This window comes from Cyprinus carpio, chromosome A10, assembly GCF_018340385.1.
Source record: "Cyprinus carpio isolate SPL01 chromosome A10, ASM1834038v1, whole genome shotgun sequence".
Classification (NCBI taxonomy): domain Eukaryota; kingdom Metazoa; phylum Chordata; class Actinopteri; order Cypriniformes; family Cyprinidae; genus Cyprinus; species Cyprinus carpio.
In genome coordinates this window covers 16980241-17008123 of record NC_056581.1, presented here as the reverse complement: position 1 = coordinate 17008123, position 27883 = coordinate 16980241, and the positions used below count along the sequence as shown (strand labels likewise).

General features: G+C 35.3%; 1 protein-coding gene across 50 annotated transcripts in view; it reads right to left on the bottom strand.

Annotated features, from left to right (window-relative positions):
* LOC109062978 (calcium/calmodulin-dependent protein kinase type II subunit beta) overlaps nucleotides 1–27883 on the bottom strand; it is a 62657-nt gene that overhangs the window by 32161 nt on the left and 2613 nt on the right. For 41 of the 50 annotated variants that reach the window (XM_042765484.1, XM_042765476.1, XM_042765479.1 and 38 more), the window contains exons 2-8: nucleotides 24478–24572; nucleotides 17394–17453; nucleotides 17090–17144; nucleotides 15510–15575; nucleotides 4250–4322; nucleotides 564–666; nucleotides 312–395 (exon numbers count right to left, since the gene is read on the bottom strand). In XM_042765484.1, the coding sequence (XP_042621418.1) occupies nucleotides 312–395; nucleotides 564–666; nucleotides 4250–4322; nucleotides 15510–15575; nucleotides 17090–17144; nucleotides 17394–17453; nucleotides 24478–24572 (536 nt within the window). Of the gene's footprint in view, nucleotides 1–311; nucleotides 396–563; nucleotides 667–4249; nucleotides 4323–13461; nucleotides 13535–15509; nucleotides 15576–17089; nucleotides 17145–17393; nucleotides 17454–24477; nucleotides 24573–27883 lie in introns of all 50 variants that reach the window. The other 9 variants (XM_042765487.1, XM_042765477.1, XM_042765481.1 and 6 more) reach the window with 1 other exon arrangement.

The following is a 27883-nucleotide window of genomic DNA, read 5'->3' as shown; positions in this document are numbered from 1 at the left end:
AACAATCCTAATGAAGCACTTAGTCAAAATGAATCAGAATTTCCAACCCAGACAAAAAACACCATCCCACCTACTGACCTGCAAAGTAATTAAACCGCTCAACTAGCGATACTCTAGAGAAAGTGGATGTGAAACACGACGGTGGCGGCTGAACCGGTGAAAGCGCGGTTAGGCAACAACCTCTTGACAAAACCTGCTGGAGAAGAACTCTCCACATCTGAGAGCTGATGTGTCTGAATATGTGCGAGCGATAGAGAAAGAAAATAGAAATAGATGCAAAGAACTCTATCGGGAGGGAGCGTGTGACTCACCACATGCCCAAATGTCCACAGGTTTCCCATAAGCCTCCTTTCGTAGCACTTCGGGGGAAAGGTAACCTGGCGTTCCAGCAAACCCTGCATTGGAATGCAAAAATACACATCTAAAATCCAACATCCAGGCTCTTTATCAGTGTTTGTATGCCAGAGAAAACCATTTGGTTGCCAGATTAGGTGCTTGGAAGTAGCAAAATTAAACAAATAAAGCAAACCAGTTCTTTGGGAGAGTTTGAAGTGACCACGTACCAAACCAGGCCTGCTGGTCTCCCTGCACTTCAATGGCCAGGCCAAAGTCGGCCAACTTGACGGCGGCGTTCTTGCATTTACTGGCCAAGAGCAGGTTTTCTGGCTGAAGGGGAGATCAGGGGTGCACTCATATTACTTCTTAACCAAAATCTGATACATGTCACCTTTTAACACTTAACACATAACATACAACCACAGCTGCGCAAGAGATACAGCATACAAACTGAATCAGCTCCCAAAATATAAGCTGTGCTGGGCACCGCTAGAGTTCACTAGAAGCACATTGTCAGTTTGATTTAAACTCAAAATCATGTCTAACTGGCAAATTTCCTGTGATGTACTACTGCTTTCCATTTAAAACCACATGTTAGCTTGATATCTATGACTTTAGATCATCCAAATGCTCTGGAAACAAAATGGTCAACTGTCAAGAAAAATGTCTCCTAACAACAAAAATACAGGTGATAAATGATGCTAAACCATTGTTTCACAACCAGGTACATTACCGGTCAAAAGTTTGAAATCAGTAAGACTTGTAATGTTTTTTAAAGAAGTCTCTTCTGCTTATCAAGGCTGCATTTATTTGATTAAAAATACAGAAAAAAAACAGTAATCTTGCAAAATGTATTTATAATGTAAAATAATGGTTTCTATTTTAATATCCTTTAAAATATCATTTATTTCTGTGACGCAAAGCTGAATTTCCATCAGCCATTACTCCAGTATAAAGTGTCACTTGATCCTTAAGAAATCATTTTAATATGCTGATTTATTATTAGAATTATCAGTTAACAGTTAACAGTTGTGCTGCCAAATATTTATTTGGAAACTGCGATACTTTTCTCAGGATTCTTCGATGAATACAAAGTTAAAAAGGACAGCATTTATATAAAAATATTTTCTAACAATATAAATCTTTGCTATCACTTCTTAGCTGAATAAAAGTTCATTTCTTTCAAAAAAAGGAAAGAATACAAATTTACTGACCCCAAACTTTTTAACTGTAATATATATTGTTAGAAAAGATTTTTATTTTAAATAAATGCTCTTCTTTTTAACTTTTTATTCATCAAAGAATCCTGAAAAAAAAAAGTATCACAGGTTTTAAAAAAATATGAAGCAGAACAACCAGCACTGATAATAAATCAGCATATTACAATAATTTCTGAAGGCTCATGTGACACTGAAGACTGGAGTAATGATGCTGAAAATTCAGCTTTACATCACAGGAATACATTAAATTTTAATGTATATTAAAATGGAATTTTTTTATTTTACATCATAATAATATTTCAAAATATTACATTTTTTCCCTGTATTTTCAATCAAATAAATGCAGTCTTGATGAGCATAAGAAACTCCTGTAAAAAAATATTAAATATTAAAAAATATTAAAAATCGTTCTGATTCCAAACTTTTGACCGGTAGTGAAGCTGGGACCGGTCTTGTTTTAATATTATATATATATATATGTTATTATAGTTTTAATTAATATCTTATTTATTAATTTGTTTAGTATTTTAATTTTTATTAAATTTGGTCATTTTGTTTTGTGCTTTTGACATTTTTATTTCTATTATTGTATATTTTTTAAGAATATTTTTTTTTTGTTATTTTTTTTTGTATTTTCTACCATTTTTTAATTTTCATCTAGGGCTTATGGTCTTTTAAGAATAACTATTTTGTTTATTTTTATTTCATCTATTAGTTTTTAATTTATTATTTTTGTATTAACTGCTTATAGAATTTAATTAAGATTCAATTGTATTAAAAGTCATTTTAAGAGGGAGATTTTAATTATTAAGATTAATTATATTAAAATTAACCATATCCTGTAATCACAAACAAAAAAAAAAAAAGGAGATTTTAAAAACAATTTTAAAATTGTGTAAGTTCAAGAAACAAGTAGCTCTGTAATTACATCAGAAATATCTCCACCTATAAACATGGCCTTTGAATACTTTTTGGACAATGGGAAGCCTTGGAGCCAAAAAGGTTGAGAACCACTGATTTTACACACCTGAGTGTGCAAACATTTGATAAATTAGCTCTAGGTAACGTTAGTCTACATTAGCTTGCTATTGAGTTCATTAATACAGGATGTAGTAGTATTATGCAGAGTAGTGTTATTCATCCTGAAAAGCATCTTTAAAGTTCCTTACAGCACATTCCTCTGAGACCAGACTGGATTATCTTTAGCTTAACACTGTCGATTTGACTGACAGGTCGCACTCTCAGTGATCCCACTGATGTTTGATTAAGATTTCAGGAAAATAGCTTCGTTTTTATCTTTCAAGTCAACATGAAACAGCATTCACAATTTACCACCAATGATATTTACACAGAACACTGACAACATTAACAAAGGACACTAGGGTTGATTTTGATTTCATGTTGAAAAAAAATAAATAAATGCACATACCTAAACATTGAAAAATCTATTTTGATTTCATTTTCTCACGTAATATACTGTCACTGGTTTAGACATATGGGTTAATAATACATCATCCCACTTAACACACACATTCACACTTCCACATAGCGTTCAGCATGAGTGTGAGAGTGTGTGTGTGTGTGTGTGTGTGAGGTTATTAAGTAGGTTATGTTCCCTCTGCTCTGGTAAAAGTTGATCCAGGTGGGAAATCGGGTCCAGAGGAGCAAAGAATCATGGGAAGCTTATTCAGTCTCAATCTCTGATCTCTTTCTTCCTGTCGTCCTCACTCGCGCTACAGATGTCATCTGAAAAGAGACGAACGGTCTCTGTGTTCTGACGCTCAGCCGCCGTTGCCATCTGCTGGAGCTATTCGTGGAGCTCAGATGGCATCTCTACGTTTCGGGCTCATGGTTTGAAAAGTGTTCTGATTGAGAATCTGTAGGATGGTGTGAGATGCTCAATGACCTTGAGCCACATCCGGGGAAAACGACGCTGGAAACGCATCCAGACTGAGATTTGCACACCCTGATTCTTTCAAATATAAAGAGCGACTTCTGAACTGAAGCAGGATTAGAAAAAGAAGCAACATGAAATCAAAACCGACCCTATTTACTTTATTTCTAGATGTTGCTGATCATATTGTAACGATTTATTGGCGAGTTATTCCATTCTAGTTCAGAATCAACCTGTGTGAAAAGACTTCAAAAGAAATAACATATCACTTGACATGAAATAAATAATAAAGAATAAATCTGAAATAACTGCACAATTTAAGAGTTTTATGCCAGACATAGACATCCATGCACGCAAAACGTCATGCCAAATCGGATCGCGAGAATTAAAGGGTCAGTTCACACAAAAATGAAAATTCTGACATCATTTACTCACCCCCAGGTTGTTCATTCTGTATGAGTTTTTGAAGAATGCAGATAACCAAACACTACTATGTAAGTCAATGGATACCAGAAACTGAGTTGGTTACCAACATTCTTCAAAATTTCTTTTCTTGTGTTCAGCAGAAGAAAGAAATCCATACAGGTTTTGAATGACATGCGGGTTTTGAAGGACCCTACACATGAAGGTGTGTAGATGATGGAATTTTAATTTTTGGTTGGACTCTCCCTTTAAGCCATTCCTTCTACTGATTATCAATCGAATCTCATCATAATTGCACATCGCACATCACACGTATCATATCTGTACATAAAAGCATGCACAACACACACAGATGAACAAATCTCCTATCACTCACCTTGAGATCTCGGTGCACCACACCCATTTGATGGCAATGAAGCACCGCCTCCAGGATCTGCTGGATGCAGTGACTGCATGCAAACACCAGGGGGCGCATGTTAGTCTGAGCAATGCCATTTTCTCATGCACAGCCACAGGCAAGAAAAGCAGGGCAATCACAGGGATAATAAACTATAACAGTACATCTTCCTCCTAAATTAATGTCAAAGACTGATGCCAAGCATAAATAAAAATATTTTTAATGACTCACTCTTCCAAAAAAACGGTCTAGTAAATTTTCATAAAAGTGTGGCAAAGAGTTTTATCTATAGAAAAAGTATAGAGTATAAAAGTATAAAAGTATAGAGTTTTATCTATAGAATGAATCTCCCTACATCATGTCCACATCAAATTTCACCCCAAATCAAAAAAATAAAAAAAAAAAAAAAAAAAAATATATATATATAATAATAATAATAATAATAATACTAATAATAATATAATAATAATAATATATATATATATATATATATATATGCATTTTTGTGATATTATTTAGCATATTTTACCTCCCAAATCAAATGAAAAAATTATTTAATTTATTTATTTTATAAATTCAATTTTAATTGTGAGACATTATTTTCATTATAAACAATTAATTTCAAAATGTGTTTTATTATGAAAATACTGTCACAAAATAAAAATTTTTCCTAACATTTAAAATATCCCCAAATTTTAACTGTTGTAATCAAGGGGTCAGAGTTCGGCTAATTAATTCTTTCTTTTGACTTGAGGGTAAAATATGACGTAGACATATTTCATGAGATTCACCCTTGGATTTATCTTATCTGCAAAGAAAACTGAAGGGTTAGCATTCAAACTAAAAGACTACAAGTAACTCAGAACTTGAGAAAGACAACCACTGTTGCCCAAAACAAAGACTCTTGACAGGTAAAGAGAGACACAATAATGGATGAAATAAAGGCTACTACTTGATGCTAAACTCTGTTCAGTCCACAGAAGTGGTCACATGCATCAAAGTCTTTTAAAACAGCATACACAATGCTTTTCCTGCATACAGAAACCCTGTCTTACTGTCACAGGAAGCTCTAGCTGACACTACACACTTAAAAACGCTCTCAAGGGTGAGACGATCTCGCCACCCACGACGAGAGCGAGCATCAGGAGAGACACAGAGAAGGTGAAAGAGAAAGTCTGAGCCTGAGACGAGAAAGAAGAGAGGTGAGACTGGCAGGCGGCCCTGGAAAGGCTGCGGCGCTGCAGTGGACTGGAGTGTGTTTTTTGGCAGTTGTGTGGTGAGATAGGCTGGAGGAAATGTACCGGTGTGTGAGGAGAGGGAGGTGGACGGCGTGAGTCAGCCTGTGTAGGCGTGTGCTGCTGATTTACTGAGAGTAAACGAGTGTGTGTGTGTGTGTGTGTGTTCATGTTGTAAAACTGGAACATACAAAGCTGTTTTCTAGTTCTTCCACACTAAGACTCTTCAACTCCCTTGTTTTGGGGGCAAAACTGAAAGTGGACAAACACTTTCAGAATCATTACTATAGATGTGGACACTAAAATCTAATCTATACACCCTTAATAATGGGTTTACTTACATTAAAATAGTCAGATTTAAAAATCTAAAACGTCCTTTAAAAAAAATAACCTGACGTGACAAACTTTGATGTTGGCTTGACAAAATCAGGTTCTGAGAGTTCAAAACTACTTTGAAATACCAGAGAAAGTAAATAAAATGTCACTAACATGTTTTAACATGATTTAGCACATTGCTAGAATGTTTTAACAAATTGCTAACATGTTTTGGCAAGTTGCTAACATGTTTTAACATTTTGCTATGATGGTTTAACAAGTTGCTAGCACGTTTCTAACATGATTTAGCACACCACTAACATATTTTAGCATGTTTAACATCGCTAACATGCTTTAGCATGTTCCTAGCATTATTTAACATATCGCTAACAGCTATTTAAAGGGGTCATATGATGCTCTTTTAAAAGATCATTATTTTGTGTATTTGGTGTAACAGAATATGTTGACATGCTTTTCATAAAAGCATTTTCATATTTGATCATTTTTCAAATACTGTACATTATTGTAGGTCCTCTATGCCCCGCCTCTCTCAAACGACTCATTTTCTACAAAGTCCCTCCTTCTGACAAGCGCAGTCTGCTCTGATTGGCCAGCTGACCCAGTGCATTGTGATTGGCCGAACACCGCAAGCACATCTGAAATGTAGCGCCCCTTTCCATAATCGCAAGCTTCATCTTTCAAAATAAATGTAAAGACAGTTAATAATGTTCTTAGTTCTACCGTCAGTCCAAATCCAAAGGGGAACAGAGTGGTGTGACAGACACAGTGATGAAGCTCGTATGTGTTTGCAGTACACAAGCCACGGACGGCTAAGACAGCTGACTCCACTGTGGGACCCTGTCTCTCTCTCTCTCTCTCTCTCTCACACACACACACACACACACACACACACACACGCACGCACGCACGCACGCACGCACGCACAACACTCAAAACTATGCATTTGAACAGTCAATAGCAAACACTTAAACTAATAAGAAAACATACTTACAGTAGCTGATTCAGAAGCACCAGATTGTTTCCTAGGTTCACGAAACGGTCGTCCATAAAATGCTTTGCTGTTCTGTTGTAAGTTATCTTAAAGATTCCTAAATGCTTCTACTTTCGGAAGGACAAATAAAGTGCTTTTGCTTTCTCCTAGATACACACAGCATCTCCCTGACGGCTGCTTCAACACTAACTGCGGTTACTGAAACCACGCCTTCTTTCTTTGCGTGAAGATTTGGGCGCCATTACACAAATATTTCCACATAGTGATGTAGATATGTGGGGGTGTGTTAGAACAAGCCATTTTAGGGGGGCGTGGCAGAGTCTTAACTTTTATAAAGAATATCTCTTTGGGTTAGAGACTTTAGTCTTTGCAACTTTACAGATCTTCTTCATGCACCAAGAGCTTGTAACACTCCAAAGAGAAAGGAAAAATATAAATCACATCATATGACCCCTTTAACATGTTGCTAACATATTTTTTACTAATTCGAATTAACATGCTTCTAGCATGTTGTAACCTGCTTTGCACCGGGGTCCTGATCACCCTGTTGGGGGTTATTCTGCAATAACTACCGGCTGGATGTACATTATTCCGCTTATTACATTGCTACTTGCCACATAAGTATGAATTTTGAAATATTTAAATGCAAAGCTTCCATGAACACAGCAGTTGTGAGCAAGTTATTTTTTTGCTAGTAGGACATTTCACAAAATATGAATTCTGAAATATTTAAATGCAAAGCTTCCGTGTAATGATTTAAGACAAAACTGTTTTAAAATATGTTGGTTATCTTATAATCCATTACAATTAATGATTTAAGACAAAACTGTTTTAAAATATGTTCATAATTAAATAATGTAAATTAATATTGAATCGAGGTTTTCATATTTTATTAGCTAATCAAATGCTAAAACTGTTGATTTGCCATGATTGACTAAACACATCAGTTGTTTTCGAGGGATAACAAAACAAATAACATGAATTAATTATGTTGCTAACATGATTTGCCATGATTACTAACATCTTTAAACATGTTTCTGATATTTAAATAGAGCAAGTGCGATTCCCAGATATTTCAACAGATGATTTGATTTCATTTCATTATAACTTGATCTGATGATGAAATGAGCCACATCCGTTCAACTAACTTTCCTGTCATTTTTTCTTTGAAGGTTTAGTTTTCATCATCATTTGTTATCTCTACCAAATATGACACATTTCCTGTAATAGACGCAATCAAAAATGATGCACCTGTCTGAACCATAGACTGAACCTCCAGCTCTGCTCCAAATACAACCACTGAGTGCTGAATTCATCTCTGGTCGCACAGCAATTTCATCAATATCAATAGAAGGGCAATAAAAATGATTGATGGCTGATTTGGCCCACAGGCGGCCAGCTGAAGATCCCCTAGACTAACACAGTTTGGTTCACTAATATAACATAAAAAGATTTTCCAAGACAGAAAAATCACAGATGGGACCTCATTAAAGTAGTTACAGCAAGGAATCCAATTTTTCTTGATCTTTTGAGATATAAAAAGTTGAACTATGAAAACAAAGAGTTATTTCCAGAGCTCAAAACCTTTAGAATTTATTGGAGCCAAGCTGCAGAAATATCCAATTCTGAAATCCTAACAAATCTTAAACATACAATCACCAATTTTACACATCAAACAATACATACAATATTACAATATAATGCTTTTCAGAGCACATGACCCCAGTTGTTTCTCCTAGAGAGCAAATTGAGATTTCAAATCTCGATATGAACTGAAATATCAAATGATCTGAGCTATGCTAATGCATATTAATTCCTTACTGGAATTTTAGGACTACAACCTGAGACTAAGTTGGTTAAATGAAATCAATGAAAACTCAATTAAGCCTCTTAAACAATGGCCACATGCACATTGAAGCTAAATTCAGTTCACCTTTTAGTGCTTAATCTGGTTCAGTAATTTATATGCAGAAGTGACAACAGCATTCAACAACTGAATTGACTCCAGCAAAATTCAGGTAGTAACAACCACATTTGAAGAAATTCTATGCAGTGTCAATGGAACCTGTTTTTAATGGCATATTTAAACGTGTGTTAGAGTTGCAGTGCAAGAAATCACAGTGAACGAGGTACATCTTGACTCAGTGTTGCCATATCATGCTATAAAATACAGCAAATGAGAACAAGCCCATAACTAACTTAAATCAAACCATGTAATGTTGGAAATAAGCCACATACCAAAATATCATGACCTGCACCTGCCTACTTTATTATCTCCATAAAATGGATTGCTTTATGAGCTGAGCCCAAATAACAAGCCCAAAGATGCTTAATAACAATGAATAACAAGTCGTTTATAATAAGAGGACATGGCAACCCTTCAAGAGCGTGCTCTGCAAAGCGACCTTCCAAACATAAACAAAACACAACAGCAGTTTAGTTAAAAATCGCCGAACATAACGAGTCTTTGGTTGCTGTAATATTACTTGGTCAAAAACAGCAAAGATCAATCAATAGCACAGTATGGTTAAAACTGTGCTATGTTACAACTGCATCAGTCATCACAATTTCAAGAACAAGTTCTGTTCCGTACACAAACAAAACTATAATTTAGGGGATTCACTCCTGTATTTAAATGCAGTGTCACTCCTGAAATTTTAGTGTGTATGTGAATAAATAAAAAAGCAAATTCTGACTACTTTTTTTTCCTTCAGCAAGTCAAGAGGCAATATGAAATGCATCAACAGTAACCTTACATTTTACCATGATTTCCCCCTTAAAAAGAGTTGAGGTTTGTCTTACGTGTGGCCGAACAGAGCAGATCCTGTCAGCAGCTTTATTTGAGCCTCTGAATCAAGACCACAACAAGCTGCGAGACTCTGAAAGAGCCCTTCACTCAAGTGACTATTAAACAAAACAGCGGCACTCTGTCATCCTCAGTGCGAGGCTTGACTGAAACAATGCATTACACGCGCCCGAGAATTACCCAATTGCAAAGATAAATGACACTGTTTTGAAACAACAGAGAGAAAGGAAGACAGTGAGACAAGAAACAAAGAGAGAGCAGAAGACAGAGAGGGTGAGGAGACACTCTCAGTGCATCAAGAGCAGTTCAGCTGTTTTCACAACAGAGCGTTTGGTGCAGAGCCGTTAAATATACCTTTTCTATGAATATTAGTGAATATTAGTACCTCAAAGGGATAGTTCACCCAAAAATTTACTCAAAGTCATGTCATTCCAATCCTGACCTTCTTTCATCTGTGGAATGAAGATAATTTGAAGAATGTTTGGGTCAGTGGGTTGGTATAACTAAAAAATTAAAGGCGTCATATGATGTGATTTAAACTTTTCCTTTCTCTTTGGAGTGTTACAAGCTCTTGGTGCATGATGAAGATTTATAAAGTTGCAAAGACTAAAGTCTTAAACCCAAAGAGATATTCTTTATAAAAGTTAAGAGTCAAACAAACCCTCCTAAAACGGCTCGTTCTAACACGCCCCACGTCCACGTCAAAATGTGGGAAGATTTGCATAACGCTGCCCAAATGTTCACGCAAAGAAAGAAGGTGTAACTTTTATTCTGCTGTTGCTGCCGCCGCTGCCATGTTGTGGAGACGCTGTGTGTTTCGTTGTGAAAGCGAAACTACTTTCTTTGGCCTTCCAAAAGGGGACACAACTAGAAATCAGGGGTTAAGTTGTATTTACAACACTGTTCCAAAACAGTTCCACCCAAATATACAGATGTGTGCAGTGCATTTTAAGGAGGACGAGGACTGTTTCCTAGGAGAGTAGCCTACAATGCTGGTGTCTGTTTCGATAAATTGGGGCAGTCCAAACTTTGCATGGACAGTCTGGTGCTTCTGACTCACAGTCTGTAAGTACGTTTTCATATTTTAAAGAATTTGCCACTGAGGATTCAAACGCAAGTTTTGAGCAGTGTAGAGTAGGCTTGTTGTTTGTCGTTTCTCCGATCACAAATGCAGACATGGTTTTATGTTTATGCGGCGCGATACGCAACGCAACGCGTAAAAAGACAGTAAAAGTCATTATAATCAGTAATTATGTCCCCACTGGATGCAACAAATGCCTCATTTATAAGGTTTTTTGTTTGTTTGTTTTTTTGTGTTCTGACCGGGACACACATCACATTATGTAAAGGGCCATAACATTTCTATCACATGCTTGAGGAATTCGGCCAATCACAACACACTGGACAGCGGGCCAATCAGCATACACCTCGGTTTTCAGAACGATGAGCTTTGTAAAAATCAATGCATTTCAGAAAGGCGGGGCATAGAGGAGCAACAATAATGTACATTATGAAATAATGTGTCTTTTGAACCTTAAACCACATAAACACATTGCATTACACCAAATACACAAAATAATGTTTAAAATTTTCTTTAATTGAAAGAAAGCTGAAATAAAATATAAATAAATTGAGAGCAAACTGATTTTGAGTATGCAAGTCTCACTAAGAACTCAAACACCAAATTCTCACATGACCACATGATTTGATATATGCTATCCATATTACTTTTATAATTTTATACTCTTACTAGAATTTTAAGAAAACAACCTGAGACAACGTTGATGGTTAAATGAGAACCCAATTAAGTCTCCTGTGCAAAAAAAGAGCAACCCCTGAACATTTTCAGCAAGTCGAAAGCTAAAATAAAATAAAATAAAATATTCAACAGGCTGAAATGAAATATAAATATTAGATGAAACTTATAAATGAAAATGAGAAATGTTGCCTTGGCAATTAACTGAAATAAATACGTTGAAGCAAAATGACAAAAACTAAAACTGAAATAAAAGTTAATTAATCTATACTATAATTATAATAAAAATAAATATAATAAAATACAATAAATAAGCATATTAATTAAAAATAATAATTACAGTGACAAAAGCACAGAAATAACTTTAGCTAAAATGAAAATGAAAACTGAACAAATAAAAATAAAAGCTAATTCAAAATATTATTAATACTACAACAACTGTATATAAATAATACTAAAATAACACTGGTTTGGGTCAAAACAACAGATCCCACTTACTTTCACTAAATGAACAATAAATGACAATCAGAAAAGCTAGTCGTGCAGGTTTGGAAACCCAAAAGTTGGTTAAATAAAGACAGACACCATTATTTTTGGTTGAACTATTTGGTTGCAAATTGCTACTTTAAGAAGAAAGCAATAAAGCCTAATTTCTTTCTTTTCTGTCTTTCCTTTCACTGCTAATTCGAAATTGTCTTCACAGATGCTTTTCTGTACACATCTCTTTACAACAAAACGGCTCCATGAATCAGAGCCAAATAACACAACACGAAAACTGACCTGTGGAGGAATTCAGACCAAACTATGCGCATGCTTCTCATCTCTCGCAATTCATCCACAATGCCCTGTGCATTTTAAACTTTGATAGTAAAACCACCACCACCACAACAAAAAAACATGTTTTCAATTTTTAGGCCATCTCCTACACTCTTTTCTAGCTATAATGGTTAAAAAAAAAAAAAGCTGCAGGTGCTCGGAATTCTCATTAACCCTGTAAATCCTGACATATTTAATAATATTAAGAATTTTTTTAACAGTTAAAGAGTATATTAAACCTTTAGACAAAATCTTTAAAAAAAAAAAAAAAAAAAAAAAATTCTAAAAAAGTCAAAAATCCAAAGGGTTTGTGTTTACCATATTACCAAGTTGTGAGTACCATATTTGATACATCAGGCTTTTATAGTGCATTTAGTATAAGTGCCGCCAAACGATTAATCGTGATTAATCGCATCCAAAATAAAAGTTTTTATTTACATAATATACTGTATGTGCGTGTGCAATGTATATTTATTATGTATATATAAATACACACACATGCACACAAATTATATTAATATAAATATATACATGTAAATATTTTCAAATATATACTGTATGTCTGTGCGTTTATATATACATAATAAATATACATAGTACACACATATATTATATGAACAGAATTTTTTATTTTGGATGCGATTAATTGCGATTAATCGTTTGGCAGCACTATTTAGTATATTATAGTGAGAATATGGAGATCATACTTGAGGAAAAAAACACCTACATTTTATTCAAAGGCCCAAAAGGAGCAAAAATATGAAATTTGATACAGTTGCTGATATTCATATGGCCAAAAAATAAGATGAAATTCTGATAGCTTGCAATGTAAATCAATGAGATCTGTGTAGCAGATACTTACATAAAATGCATATAAATATCAGCTGCCACTCTATATCTCCCAATAATATCTCTTAGTAAGATGATATTTAAATACTTAGTTAAGATCCTGTAAGGCGTTATAAATTTGTGTATCAAATATGTAACAGTAGGCTTTATAGAGTTAAGTATGGAAAGCCACTGCAAATTGTAGCCAAATAACACAATGTAAAAAGTGACCTTCAGGGTCAACAAAAAGGGAATCGAACTCGGGTTCAAACCAAACAATCAAACCGAGTGTGAAAACAGCCAGCGAATGCAGAAACACACCAAAGTTCCCAGAAGAACAATTCAAGACAGACACATGGGCGGCTCGAAACAGGTAAGAGTCACATGACACATGCAGTGGGCCAGTGCACTTCCCATACTGACCTTCAAGTCCCTGTGCACTATGTCATGATGGTGAATGTGATTGACACTCTCTAGAATCTGATGGATACAATGACTGCAAAGACAAGCGAGAGCGGAGAGGACAGAAGGGGAAGAAAAAGAAAAAGAAAGGATGAGGGACGAGAGCCGTGACGGAGGTGGTGAGTTAGTCACAGGGAGACGAGCGCATGAAAGGAACGGCTTAGATAAGAGAGACTGTTTGATAAGAGTGTTGAAATGAGATGAGTGATAACAGTGAAAGCCCTGATGTTACACAACGCTGAACAATAGCAGCATAGCCCGACGCATCATTTCCTGTGAGGCTGCCGATCACACGTGGGATGGAGAAATGGAGGGAAGAGTGGATGAATCAAACAGAGTAGAGCTGAAGATATGGAAATGATCCGTGTATGTGTGCGTCTGGGTGTTTGAGAGAGAGTACGGCTGGTTTCTGAGATGCTAACGGTGTTTTTAACACACATATCTAATACAGGCTCAACTGTAAAGATGTCCCGCTGACCCGGGAACAGTGTGAGCGTTTTGGGCCAGTTGGGGGAAAAGTCACTTTACATTTAGGACGGTGTCACACTGCCACTGAAAAACATTTGTTGATTTTGTATTCAATTTTAAGCTGAAACATTTGGTTTTCGGTCATGTTTTCTACATTTTTGTTGCCGATTTTGTTGATTTCTCACTAAAATATGTAGCTACTTAACAGATTATAGATGCTTTATGATGACTAAAAAAAGTCTCGGAAGAATTATTGAAAATTACAAACCTATCAGTAATGTGCTTTCTATTCATCAAAGAATATCTGAATAAAAAGTATCATGGTTTCCACAGAAATATGAAGCAACATAACCGTTTTCAATATTGATAAGACAGGAGTAATGATGCTGAAAATTCAGCTTTGCATCATAGGAATAAATTAAAATTTACACTATATACAAATAGAAAACAGCTCTTTTAAATTGTAAAAACATTTCACAATTTTTCTATTTTTACTGCATTTTTAATAAAATAAATGCAGCCATGGTGAGCATTAGGAGCTTTTAAAATGTATTTAAATAAATATAGCTATAAATAAACATTGATAAAAAATTTATTCATGTGTCTTTAAAGCAATCAATCAGACTTGTAAACAATCAAACGGCAGAGACTTTTTAGTTAGGCAATTACCTAGCAACCACCTTAGCAACAGCATATTAATGTGAAGAAAACAGTAATTTTCTTCAGAAAGTGTGAAAATCCAGTTTCTGTCAGGGATTTCTAGTGCTGTGGAAACAGATCACACTCTAATAAAGCGAGTGTGCAGGTTTGCAGCACGTGCGGCGCTGAATATGAGCTGACACTGTAATTACGTGTGTTAATTAGAGACCTACTTTCAGCCATTGCTCTAGTGGAGGCAGGTGGAGGGGCTATGGCCCTCGGAGACGAATACATTTCACCGTCCTGACGGCGGGCGGGCAGCAACGTGACACATTTCTACCCACGAATATGGCTGATGAGCTCATGGATTCCAGCAGTTTCACCGCTCGCCAGCTCCTGTGTTTCCTCCCTCTGTAAGTATCTCTTGTTCTGTTTCTCGCTGTATATCTCTCTCCCACATGCATACCCACACAGTCAAATTGATTAAAGCTTTTCTCCTGAGGGTGACTGCAGTGTGTGTGTGTGTGTGTGTGTGTGTGTCTGTGAGAAGATCTGATGCAGAGAGGAAAACATGAAAAGATGGAATGGAGAAAAAGAAGCCGATGGGAAAGGGACCTGCAGAAGTAGACGCACAGAGAGAGCTGCCGCCCACGCTTGCCGCCTCAGCGAGACACTGCCTCAAACATTTAACAAGCCTCTGAAACAAAACTCATCACTCATATAATGTGGACAAAACTGGTACTCACATATTATACTAGAAAGTGCACAAAACACACGTTTATCTGGTTAAAATGCATGTAAAAAGAGAAGAACAAAGAAGTGTGAAAGGGGAGGATGGAGAGGAAATGGCCGTGGTGAGGGTCTGGACAGGACAACAGGAGGAAATGGAGATGCTGTTTTACCTGGCGTCAGCTTCACTGTAATATTCTCTGGCTACGATGTCTTCAAACAGCTCTCCACCCGTCACACTACAGGACAGAGAGAAGATATCACTACCACGGTCACCATATTCACATTTATTCTGTGATTCTTCAACTTCAGTTTGGTGTGCTTTACACCAGCAGAGCAAAATCTGTGCATTCATATTACAAAAGCATTCGCAGCATGGCTGGGTACAATGAAATGGAGCAAATTAAAGAAAAGTAAAAAATAAGAATGCAAACAAAATGAAACAAAACTTTAAAAAATAAATAAATACATTTTAAATAATGGATTGAAAAAAATTAAATCTAAAATTAAATATTAATAAAATAAAATGTAAAAATGGTTACAAAATAAAATAATTTACAAATGTACTACTAATGAAATTAATAAAATAAACTAATGCTACATAAATACATTAATTAATTAAATTAATTAATATATGTTAATATTTTTAATTAAATATTTTTGGATGCAATAAACAAATATTATAAAATAAAATAAATGAAAAAGCTGTTTAATTAAATATTTAAAATTAAATTAATAATAAAAAGAATAAAACTAACAATAAACAGCTAATAAATAAATGACAATAAATATATACAAAATTGTATATAAATTAAAATATTATATATAAAAATAAATTATAAATGTAAAACATAACTACTTATAAAACTAATAATATAATTATATAAAAAATTATATTAATTAAATTAATAATCAAATCAACATTTTTTATTAAATATTTTTCATTGAATAAACAAGTATTAATAAAATAATAATAATAATAATAATAATAATAATAATAATAAAATAAGAATCAATGAAGTAGCAATTTAACCAAAAATAATAAATGAAATAAATTAAAGGTGATTTGCGTTAATCAGTACCTTTTATTTTTAATTTTTTTACAATTACTAGCATAAAAAAATACTTTGGTTAGGTCTGGTTTGGTTGATTCCCCAAAAGTGAAAACAGCATGAGTACAGATTGACACAGCAACACTAGCTCAACCAATGGCGCAGTATTTAGTTGTACTGCAGAGACAGCATACTTCAGTTTGCAAGTAAACTAAAGTGCACATTTTTGTATCAAAAGTAGCAAATAATGTATCAAGAATGTATAAATGAATAAAGCAGCATTTATTAAACATGTACAGTTAAGGAAGATAAACTAAAGATAGCAGTATTGATCTAGTGTGGTTGTGCATGAGCGAGAGAGAGAGAGAGAGAGAGAGAGAGCGAGAGAGAGAGAGAGAGCGAGAGAGAGAGAGAGAGAGAGAGAGAGAGAGAGCAGTATGGATGGGGGAATCCTCTAGAAGAGAGAACACTGGGGCTTCGGGGGGGAAACCCCTGCTGCAGGATTTCTCTTCGGCTGGGCAGCCCAGCTCTGTTGCTATGGAAACTGGCTCTCGAGCGAGCGGAGGAGAGAGAGAGCGAGCGAGAGATAAAGAGAGATGCTAGGGGAAGGTAGAGTGAGTGGGCGTCTATTGAAGCGCACTGTGCACAAACAAAGCAGAGAGATAGAGATATAATCCGCCATATTATATGGAAGCACTTACAGGTCAAATAAGAGGTAATGGAAGCCTTCCTCTGATATACTGTCATGGAGCCGCACTGCATTTAAGAGAAAGAGAGTAAGAATTTCACGACGTACTTTCATTTGCCATTCACTCAAACTCAAACAGCACAATTTGAAGAGCGGTTTTCATGGGCTGGAAAGATATGCTTTCTATATTAATGCCCCTCGAGATCCCTTACGCTCATTCAAACCAGACTGTGTGGCACCTGCATCCTTAAAGACGGATTTCACACTGATTTCGTCATGAACGGAGACGTTTGGGTATATTTGTGAAGCTGACTCACCGATATTGGGATGTTTGAGCAGACGGCAGATACGGGCTTCCCGTTCCAGTTTCTGGTGATCTGGGAAAAGAATTGGGACTGTGTTAAGCCTCATGTAATGGAGAAATTGCAGATGTAGCATTTAAATGTTAAAAAAGCTTTTTATCTTTTTTAACCAATTAACAGTTCATATCAGAAATCTTTTGTGGAAGTTGATGAACTTTGAGGAAGTTTAGCTACTAGAAAACCATGTAAGCCCTTTCAGTTTCACATGAATTTTAGTGAACCGCAAGTTAACTAACCAACATATGTCAGATTATCAAGTATTACAGCAAATCAGGGTTATTATCGTTAACTAAAACCATAAAAAACTACAAAATAACTAAAATAATTTCAGCTATCTGCAAAGGCAACGTTTCTCATTTTCGTTTTGTTTTAGCTCAAACTACTAAAAATAACTCAAACTAAATACTAACTAAAACTAATAAAAAATATACAGACAAAATTACTAAAACTTGCAAATTAAAATCAATCAGAAAATATAAAAATAAAATGTAATCTGATATATTACCAAAAACTACAACAGTATACCAATAACACTAAAATAACACCACTGCAGTAGATTCAGACTGTTAGAAAATCACGCTGATGCAAATACACTACACTGAAATCATGTCTGACACTAAAACATGAATAGTAAGTTGGCACTGTTTAATCCACAGGGTTTTGGTTTGATCGTGACAATTGATTATCGTCATTGTTTTTCCTCACCCACACATCCTTCTTCCATCAGCAGAGGTGGAGAAAGCCATTGCATTAGGAAGAAAGATTATGAAAACCAATGAACCATGCACAATAAGACCATGAATATTTATGAAGACAGTAAAGGGGAAGGGTTTGCATTCTCGCTGTGAAAAGTGTCATTAAAAGTGTTGTATCTGAAAGAAGTCTCTTATGCTCACCATCATTTAATTGTTCAAAGAAATAAAGTAAAATGAATAGTAAAATTATTAAATATAATTACAATTAATAACAGCTGTTTTTTATTTGAATATATTGTAAAATGTAATTTATTCCTGTGATGTGCAGCTGAATTTTCAGCATCATTACTCCAGTCTTCAGTGTCACATGATCCTTCAGAAATCATTCTAATATGCTGATTTGCTGCTCAAGGAACATTTCTGATTATTATCAATGTTGAAAACAGTTGTGCTGCTTCGTATTTTTTTGTGGAAACCATTACACCTTTTTTTTCAGGATCCTTTGATGAATAGAAAATAATTTACTACTATCAAATAATTTATTAGCATTTATTTACTATAGATATTTATAACATTATAAATGTCTTTATTGTCACTTTTGAACTATTCAATACATCCTTGATGAACTGAAGGATTTCTTTCTTTAAAAATCTATCAATCAATCAATCAATCAATCAATCAATCTTACTTTTATGCCTTTTTCGTAGATGGATTGTTCAAAAATGACACCAAGGCTGCATTTACACTGAAAGTTATCACCTCATTGCTAGTGAAACTGTTGTGTTTATAAAATTCACGGGGCAGAGGCTGAAAACCAGCCCCTGAATGTGCAATTTTTTAAATAAAATGCGAGCGCATATATCTTTATGGGCAAACATGTCACCCTCGCATTGGGAGTTCTGCGGGAAATTGGATATGTGTGTTTAGATGGAGGTCAGATGTCCAGATATCAGATATGTATCTGATTTAAAACCACATTTGGAAACAGCTCAGATCGGATGCGAAATTTGTGGATTTTTGTGTTTGCACACGTGCATCAAATTTTGATCTGTGTCAGATGTGGGCAAAAAAACTGTTTTTTCTGCCAGTGTAAACGCAGCCCAATATCCTGGAAAATACTTGCATTTAACTTGTCATCACAGGATGAGATGTATAATGCTGGTGTTTAAAAATAGAAAAACCTTAATAATTAATTTCACATCTTTTTAACAAAACATACAAGCTTTTTTTCAATTCTGAAGGACCATGATATTTGTTTTTCTCTCCAGTCAAACAGTTCCTGCTCAATTCACACTGATCTCAGATCAGATCTTTTTAAACGTGCACATTTAAAGCGGTCTGCACACCACTTCAAACATGGCAGCGAAGGTCAGACCACAGGGTCCACTGTAAACCACGCAGCCAACCAGTGGCTGGAGATCATGCAACCTCTATTAGTTTGAGTGTGGAGCACACGCTCGACTCAAACGAATCTGCGTGATACGGAGAGACAGATGAGCGCAGCCGAGAGGCCTGGACTGCTCCAGCACACCCCACAGAGGAAGCCTGCTGTCTGCCATGCATGAGTCATACGGGAAAGAGGACAGCAGGGAAAGAGGCCACAGATCATCTACAGCGCTTCACGATTCAGAGTCCTGCTAGAAACACACACGGCTGGCTGTCCATCATCCCAGCATCACTGAGTGCTCCCAAATGGACTAATATGGATCGCAGCTATTATTAAAAGTCTGACTGAAATCAAGACAACACAAGAAATCAAATTTTCTTTTTGATGTACTATAAAAACAAACATTTCTTCTGAGCTGCAAATAGAACACGTATCAAAACCCAATTGTATGCATTTTCTAGAGGGACATCTATCACCGTTGCACTCGCATCTCACATAAGAGAACCGCATATTTAGAAAGTAGGGGTGGGCACTATATCAGTATGAAAGTAAGGCTGAACGATTAATTGCATTTGCGATAATATCGCAATATGAAAAAACAAGATTTTTCAATCGCAGAGGCTACGATTACACAGTCACATGACACGCGAGAGTAAAGAGGTGTGTTCGACTGGACTTGAAGATCGATCGGTGTATGACATCAAAGTACGGTGAGAGAGAGCATAAGGATACGTTTCCACTCTTATAGCTCTCACTGTACTTTGATGACACGAACCCATCGGTCTAATCAGCGCTGCTTCAAGTCGAACACATCTAAGCAGTCTTCAGAGGAAGCATCAAGCTGGCACGCTACAGTGTTGCCAAGTCTGCGGTTTGGGGAACCCCTCCATAAAAAAAGTGTATTTTATCGCCTGGAATACTGGTGGCCCCCCCTCGAAATGCGATTGGGCTAGTTTTGAGTAGGAATTGGGCGAGTTTTGTTGTGAAAACCTGGCAACCCTGGCACACTACACGCGGAAATGTTTGATAGCGTATATAATATGTTTGAAAGTATATAATGATAACTTTGATTACTCAAGCAGTTAAAGTGTTTAGTTGAATTTGGTTAATTGAGGTTTCTCAAGCAGTAACAGTGTGCATTTAAGGTAATATATATATATTCTTATTTAATATTTATTTTTTTAATACATATTTTTAATACGGATCGGTTTGTGAAAGGGAAGAGATGATGTCGCACAAACATAGACAGGTACCGGTCATTCAAAAGCTAAATGCAGAAAATATGTCGAGGCATATCTTGCTCTCGGCTTCACTCACTGTGTCTATACTGGACACTACAGTTGTTATAGACGATAACAACCCTCCCAAACACACACACACACACAACAGCTCATGAAGTTGTCACATCGAGCAGTGTGAGTGGTGCGAAGCTGTGAGAATGCTGACACCCAAACACCACAAAACGCCTCTGCAGCAAAGAGCATCAGACCCTGCCGAGACGAGAGAGAAAGACTCATCTGATCCCATCTCATCACCAGACAGCCGTAATGAAGCACACTTGTGTACATCACTCACATAACAGTCCCATTCTACAACTATCAAGCATTTCAGTTATTTCTCTGAAGTTCACTTACAGTCAAACACACTCACAAATGTCTAAGATTTCAAATTAAATAAATGTTACTGCAGCTCTAAGACATTTGTAAACTACCTCCTGAATCCCATCAATATGTAAATTACCTCATGAAATGGCATTCCCAACTCATTTACCATAATGCGACATATTTCATAAGGGTGGCACAATTTGGGGACTCATTGTGGTTTTTTTTATGTGTTTTTTAAAGAAAAAATATTGCAATTGCAATTTAAAAATGGCAAATAAATTTGTAAAAAAAAAATATATATATAAACACCTCCAGATTTTACTGAAAAAAAAAAGATTATATATCACTTTAACGTCATTATTATTATTATTAAAATATTAAACTAAATTCCTATTAAACATTACAAATATTACTATTGTAATATTTTACTGTAAAATAAAAAAAGAAAGAATTATTTATTTTACAATAAAACTGTAAATTACAGCACTAATGTTTATTTGTGATCTTAATTTTCAAACATTAAACTCAAATCAAGCTTTTATTTTGTCAGAAAAATATGAAATATTACTTTTGTAATATTCTACTGTAAAATAAGCATGTTTTATGAAAAAACAATTGTATTTTATAGCAAAACTGTAAAATTATAATACTTACATTTATTGTTGTCTTAATTTCTTCATTTTCAAATGTTAAACTATCAAACTTATATTTTAGCAGAAAAAAGAAAGATTACTTCTGTTATATTTTACTGTAAAATAAACATGTTTTCTGAAAAAAAAATTGGCAGTAAAACTGTAAAATTACAATACTAACATTTATTGTTCTCTTCAAGCTTTTATTTCCGCAGAAAAATTGCCTATTGTTACTATTGTAATACTTTACTGTAAAATAAAAAACAAGTACTTATGAAAAAAATATTTTACAGCAAAACTGTAAAATTACAATACTAACTTTTAAGGTTGTCTTCATTTCAAACATTACACTATCAAACTTTTATTTTGTCACAAAACAAATACTTCAGCAAGCTGCAAAAATAACACCAATCAACTTCTAAAACTCATACAGAGTGTGTAAAATGGCAATTAAAAGCTAACTTATGACTGTTTATTATTATTGTTAAAATTATTTGATAGTTATTGATATTTAATCTCAAAAATCTTTGCCCAAATTATGCAGCCAAATTTACTTTAATAGTGCTGATATTCAACCATAAAAAAAACATAGACCAGGACTTAAGTTTTTCTATTGGGAATTGATTCATTGCACATTTAGCAGATGCTGTTATCCAAAGGGACAATTCATTCATCATAGGCAAAGAATATTTTCCAACAAAATGCCCAAGGCAAATAAATACAGGCAATTTTGATGCAAACAAATCTCCCAGGAGGTAAACTAAAGATAATCAATGTTTATTTGAGACCAACTGTACACAATCAAATGCAACTGTGCTCATGTCTGCATGGCAGGATAACAGGACTGGCAGGAACAATTCCAGCTCAAATAATCGCTTTTATTGCTATTTATCCCAGCGGTAAGCCGTTATAATTGGAAACAATCACCGAGTCGTTTGCACTGATCAATCTAGTTGTTTCACTCCTGTGCTGCATGTATGTGTGTGACACTTTGGGTAAATCCAGGTCAACTCTATACTGCATTGCAGGTGCTGTAATTATGCACATAAAGTATTCAAAGCAAATCACAACTTCCCCAAAGCAGCTCTTGTTGTATAATAATAGACTCCTTGCTGAGGAAGGGGCTGCGTCGCCATTGGCTACACTCGGTGTCAATCACTCCACTCAGGCCCCGCCCTCTCACATTTGTTCCAGTTTACACTTACCACATTAACTCTTTCAGCACTGGCACTGCCTTCACATGAAATCGAAACACTGTTTCTGTAGCAAAACCGCAATAATATGAATGTACCCTGATGTCTGAGTAAAAGCGAATCTTCGCATGGGCGTCAGGGGAGAGCGAGGTGTCAGATGTGGTCATAAGCTGAGTCAAAACAACAGCAGCGATGACGAAGCGCCAATCTAATCTTTTTCCACTTGAAGTGTGGCCTGGCTTTGTTTCAGAAGCACAGCATCAAACAAAAACCCTGGTGTTTGAGTACTTGAAGCCATGGGTCTGTGTTCGAGCGTGTACACGAGTCCCGTGCTCTTGGCATGTTGGCCGGACTGACACGCTGTCAGCGGTGTGCCAAATGGTCAGGCTGCCCGTGATGACCTGCAGACTGTATGATTGGCCCAAGTGCGCCAACACTTCCCAAAACACACACACACACAGACCCGTTCACCCAAAATATCACAGAGCACCACAACAAACAAGTCAATTACAAGCGCTGACATCTTTATATTCACCTAGTCATTTAAAGTGACCATATTATGCTCATTTATAAGTTTATAATTTCATTTTTGGGGTCTGCTACAATTAGCATTAAAGGGATAATTAACAAAATAAGATATTTTGAAGAATATGTGTAACCAAACAGTTGCTGGTAACCATTGTCTTCCATAGTATTAAAAAAAAAAAAAAAAAAAAAAAACATTTTTCAAAATATCTTCTTTTGTGTTCAGCAGAACTAAGAAAGTCCTATCAGAATTATTGCACTTTTCTTTTTTTTTCGTCAGAAGCTAGATTTACTACGGTAATTTTTCTGTTCATACTTTTTTAGAATACACAACCTTTCAAAAGTTTGGGCTCAGTAAGGTTTTTTGTTTTGAAAGAAATTAATAATTTTATTCAGCAAAGATGCATTAAACTGTGTCTTGGTTTTTTACAAAAATATGAAGCAGCACATTTGTTTTCAACATTGATAATAATCAGAAATGTTTCTTGAGCAGTAAATCAGCATATTAGAATGATTTCTGAAGGATCATGAGACACTGAAGACTGGAGTAATGATGATGAAAATTCAGCTTTGATCAAAGGAAAGAAATAAATTACATTTTTAAATATATTAAAATTGAAACCAGTTATTTTCAACTACAATAATATTTCACAACATTACTATTTTTACTGTATTTTTGATCAACTAAATGAAGCCTTGGTGAAATCTTTCAAGAATCTTACCATCCCCAAAGTTCTGAATGGTAGTGTACTTTAAATAAAAGAATATTAAAAAAAACTGTGTTCCAAAAATTGTCATTTTAAATAATTTCAATTTGTTTGCTTGAAACAAAACCATTATTTTCAGCCATTTCAGACCACTGTACATAAATACTAAGGTATGCATCAAATATCTGTAAAAGACCCAAAATAACCACAGGTTTTTTAGCCATAACATCCATCTCAAAGTTCAAACCAATCCTCTTTTTCCAGTCCAAAAACATTTTCCAGCCATCATGATTTACCTCTTGCTGAGAGCTTTTTGGTGTTGATGATTTTGGCAGCATACTCTTGGCCCGTGCACAGCTTGACACAACGTCGCACGACTGAGAAGGCCCCCCTGAAGAAACAGACAGGGAAGAAAACCCAAAAAATCAGTTTAAAACCCTTCAGAAATGGCTTAAAGGGACACTTCTGTTCTCTGTTAGTGTTCCATGCAAGCAAATGTTGTATTTTGGGGTGAACTGTTAAGAAGTACAGCAGTTATGCACATCTAGCTCTTTACTAAAAGCATCAACAGAGCCAGATCAGAAATGAAAACAACACGCAGGTGTTTAATTTGATATTCACACGGGAACAAAATGTAGAACACACTCTGTCTTTCAAAAGCCTCCTTGAGTCTATTTTCAGCAAGACCTGCGTTATGAAAATCACTTGAGACAGTAATGATAACGGTCTGATGTCATTCCTTACTGGCTAAATTTAGCACACCTTGTTACAGTTACACAATACACTCGGCATGTCTCAAGCAGCCGCTCCGGATCCGTGACTTCGCGCCCCTCACTGACAGGCTCAGATGCCCTCGGAAACACCCATGTGATGATAACATGTGATAAAAACAGACCATATGCCCCTCTGTGACCTCAGGCAAATCACCTGCGCACGATACGCTTGGCTAGCGGACTAGAAGAAACGAAGCCTGGGAGATCATGGGCATCATTAGATACAGATCATCATTCAAAACATCATGCAACATCATCTAAATGTCAATCATGCACTTTCAAAAAGTGACTTTTTGGATATGGTAACATGGTAGAACTAAGTTAGGTCATACCATGTAACTTAGTGATGAATACTTAAATTCTAGCTAATGCCAATGCGCATATAATCATTTAATCGTCTGACCAATAACCAGGGTTAATAGAGTTAACTAAAACTGAAATAAAAATTTGTTAGTGTTGTTTAATAATGATGTAATAATTATTAAAATAATAAAATTGTTGTTTGTTGTAATATTATTATTAATATATTTTTTTTTTTCTTATTTTTTTTTTTTTGTTTTAGGCTGGGCGATATAAATAAAACGATTCAATGATCGTTATGCGCATCTAGTCACTAAATACTGGTTCCCTGATTACCACTAAATCGCCATCACCTGCTTAAAAACCTGGAGCAAGCATTTTAGTTAATAGACAGATTACAGTACAAAAATTGGATCAGCTGACAAGTTAACGCAATATCTATATATACGTATCATTATATTGTATTTAAGATGAATACGCCTTCGATAATCACAGCGATATTGCGTAGCTTGTCAGTGAACTATACGGCTCTGTCTGAAATTAAATGCCGCTCCATTCACAAAGCAGGTTTGGCGACAGCTTTAGCGCAAGCATACACAACGCTGGAACCGGCTTTGTGTGAATATGCTAAAAAAAAATCCTTTTGGTAATGCACGTGACAGTATGGTGCCCATAAGGTGACATATCACTTAGTTTTGTTGTGGCCCTAACTCGGAACGTGCCTTATGTCGATGCTTTTTGTTGAGAGAACGACATATTTTTCTCATGGCCACGAGTTTAATGTGTAAACAAACATGCGTGACCATAGCAACAGGATTATTAAACATTTAATTTAATACTTGTATATTATTATTATTATTATTATTATTATTACATTAACTTATTAGGGCTATATTTTTATATTTATTGTTATCCTATATATGCTTATTTCCCCTTTCAATTTGTGTATCTCTTTACCTAGTTAACATTTTGTATAATTGTGCTAGCATTTGCTAGCCTACTAAATATTTTGTAAATCAACGCCAGACAATTATGCCAATAAAGTTTTGACTTTATGATTGTACTTATGCCCATGTGTGATGATAAATGAGTGTGTTGTTTTTATTTACAAATGAAACTATGTGAATGATTAATTCCTCAACGAAACACTATTTTATTTATATTTACGGTCTATTAATTAGCCAAAATAAAATAAGTTTGAAATCTGTTAAATTCAAACTGCATTTTAGCAAAAATTGCATTCAGCATAATCAAAGCTTTATTGGCATGTCGAGCATTTACAGTAGGCTATTATTTACAAAAGTATTCAGAACGTTAATTATAGATATTTTATTTAAGGGTAAAAAATTAATATTATGTTATTATAAAAAATAAGCAATAATAATAGGCTAATAATAATAATATACAGATATTACGGGAAAAAGACGATCAGTTAATGGACTTACAAGACTGTAGGATGGATTAAAATGTTTTCTGGTAGGCCTATTTTATATTATGCACTTTATGAAACATTTATTCATGATAAATTTCACTTGAATGCTGACAACGGCACGTAATACAGCCCGGTAGCCAAGGCCTACATGGTTAATATAATATAATAATTTCTAGAATAAATAATATAATAATTTCTTAATTCAAAATAAAATATTAACAAATCCATCTCTGATAATCCCGGGTTGCTATGGTCACGCAGGTTTGTTTACGCATTAAACTCGTGGCCACGAGAAAAATATGTCGTTCCCTCAACATAACATCACGAATGATCTCTTTACCACGACATAATATCACGTTCCCACGAGTTAATATCACACTCCCTCAAATTAATATCTTGTGGCCACAACATATTATCATGTTCCCACGAGTTATGATGTCATGGCCATGACAAAACTTAGTGAACCGAACATGTCACCTTATGGGCACCGTATAAAAGATCTCAGAGCTGTTCAAATAAAAGTCCCGCTTGTGACATTTATCAACCAAAAATAAAAGATTTTCACCCAATGCCGATAATTAAACAATTCCAAATATCAGCCAATAAACTCAGTCAACCACTACCATCATGTATTATAATCAAAGAAATCAAATATTGCTTGGCAGTGTGAGGGAAACTTCTCAACTAATAAAACAGAAGGTCAATCGTCACAACCATGAGCTGTCCGCCCTTGACCGGGTGGAGGCCTGGAGCCAGTGAGGCCAGAGAGCCGTCTGTCTGTTAGTAAACGTGTCGGTTCATTAGTGTCTGAGCGTCTCAGCGGAGACATTGAGCTGATGTACCGCTGTCAGGAAGACCAACCCACCAAACCACCGAGCTGCGGGCTGCTGAGGTGTTTAGGATAAACTTGCACACAGCAGCAGAAAACACGTTCACAAACACCCCCAACACAACCCCCCCCCCCCACACACACACACACAAAAACTACAGCAACATTGTTCTGACAAGTAATAACCCTAAGTATAACTGTTAAATTATAAAATGTTACTTGATTCATAATACATTAAAATACAGTTAAAATAGTATTAATGTGAAATATTATTACAATTCAAAACAAGATTTCCTATTAAAATATGTTTTTTAATGTAATTTATTTCTGTAATGGCAAAGCAGATGGTCTAAACATTTTAATATTCT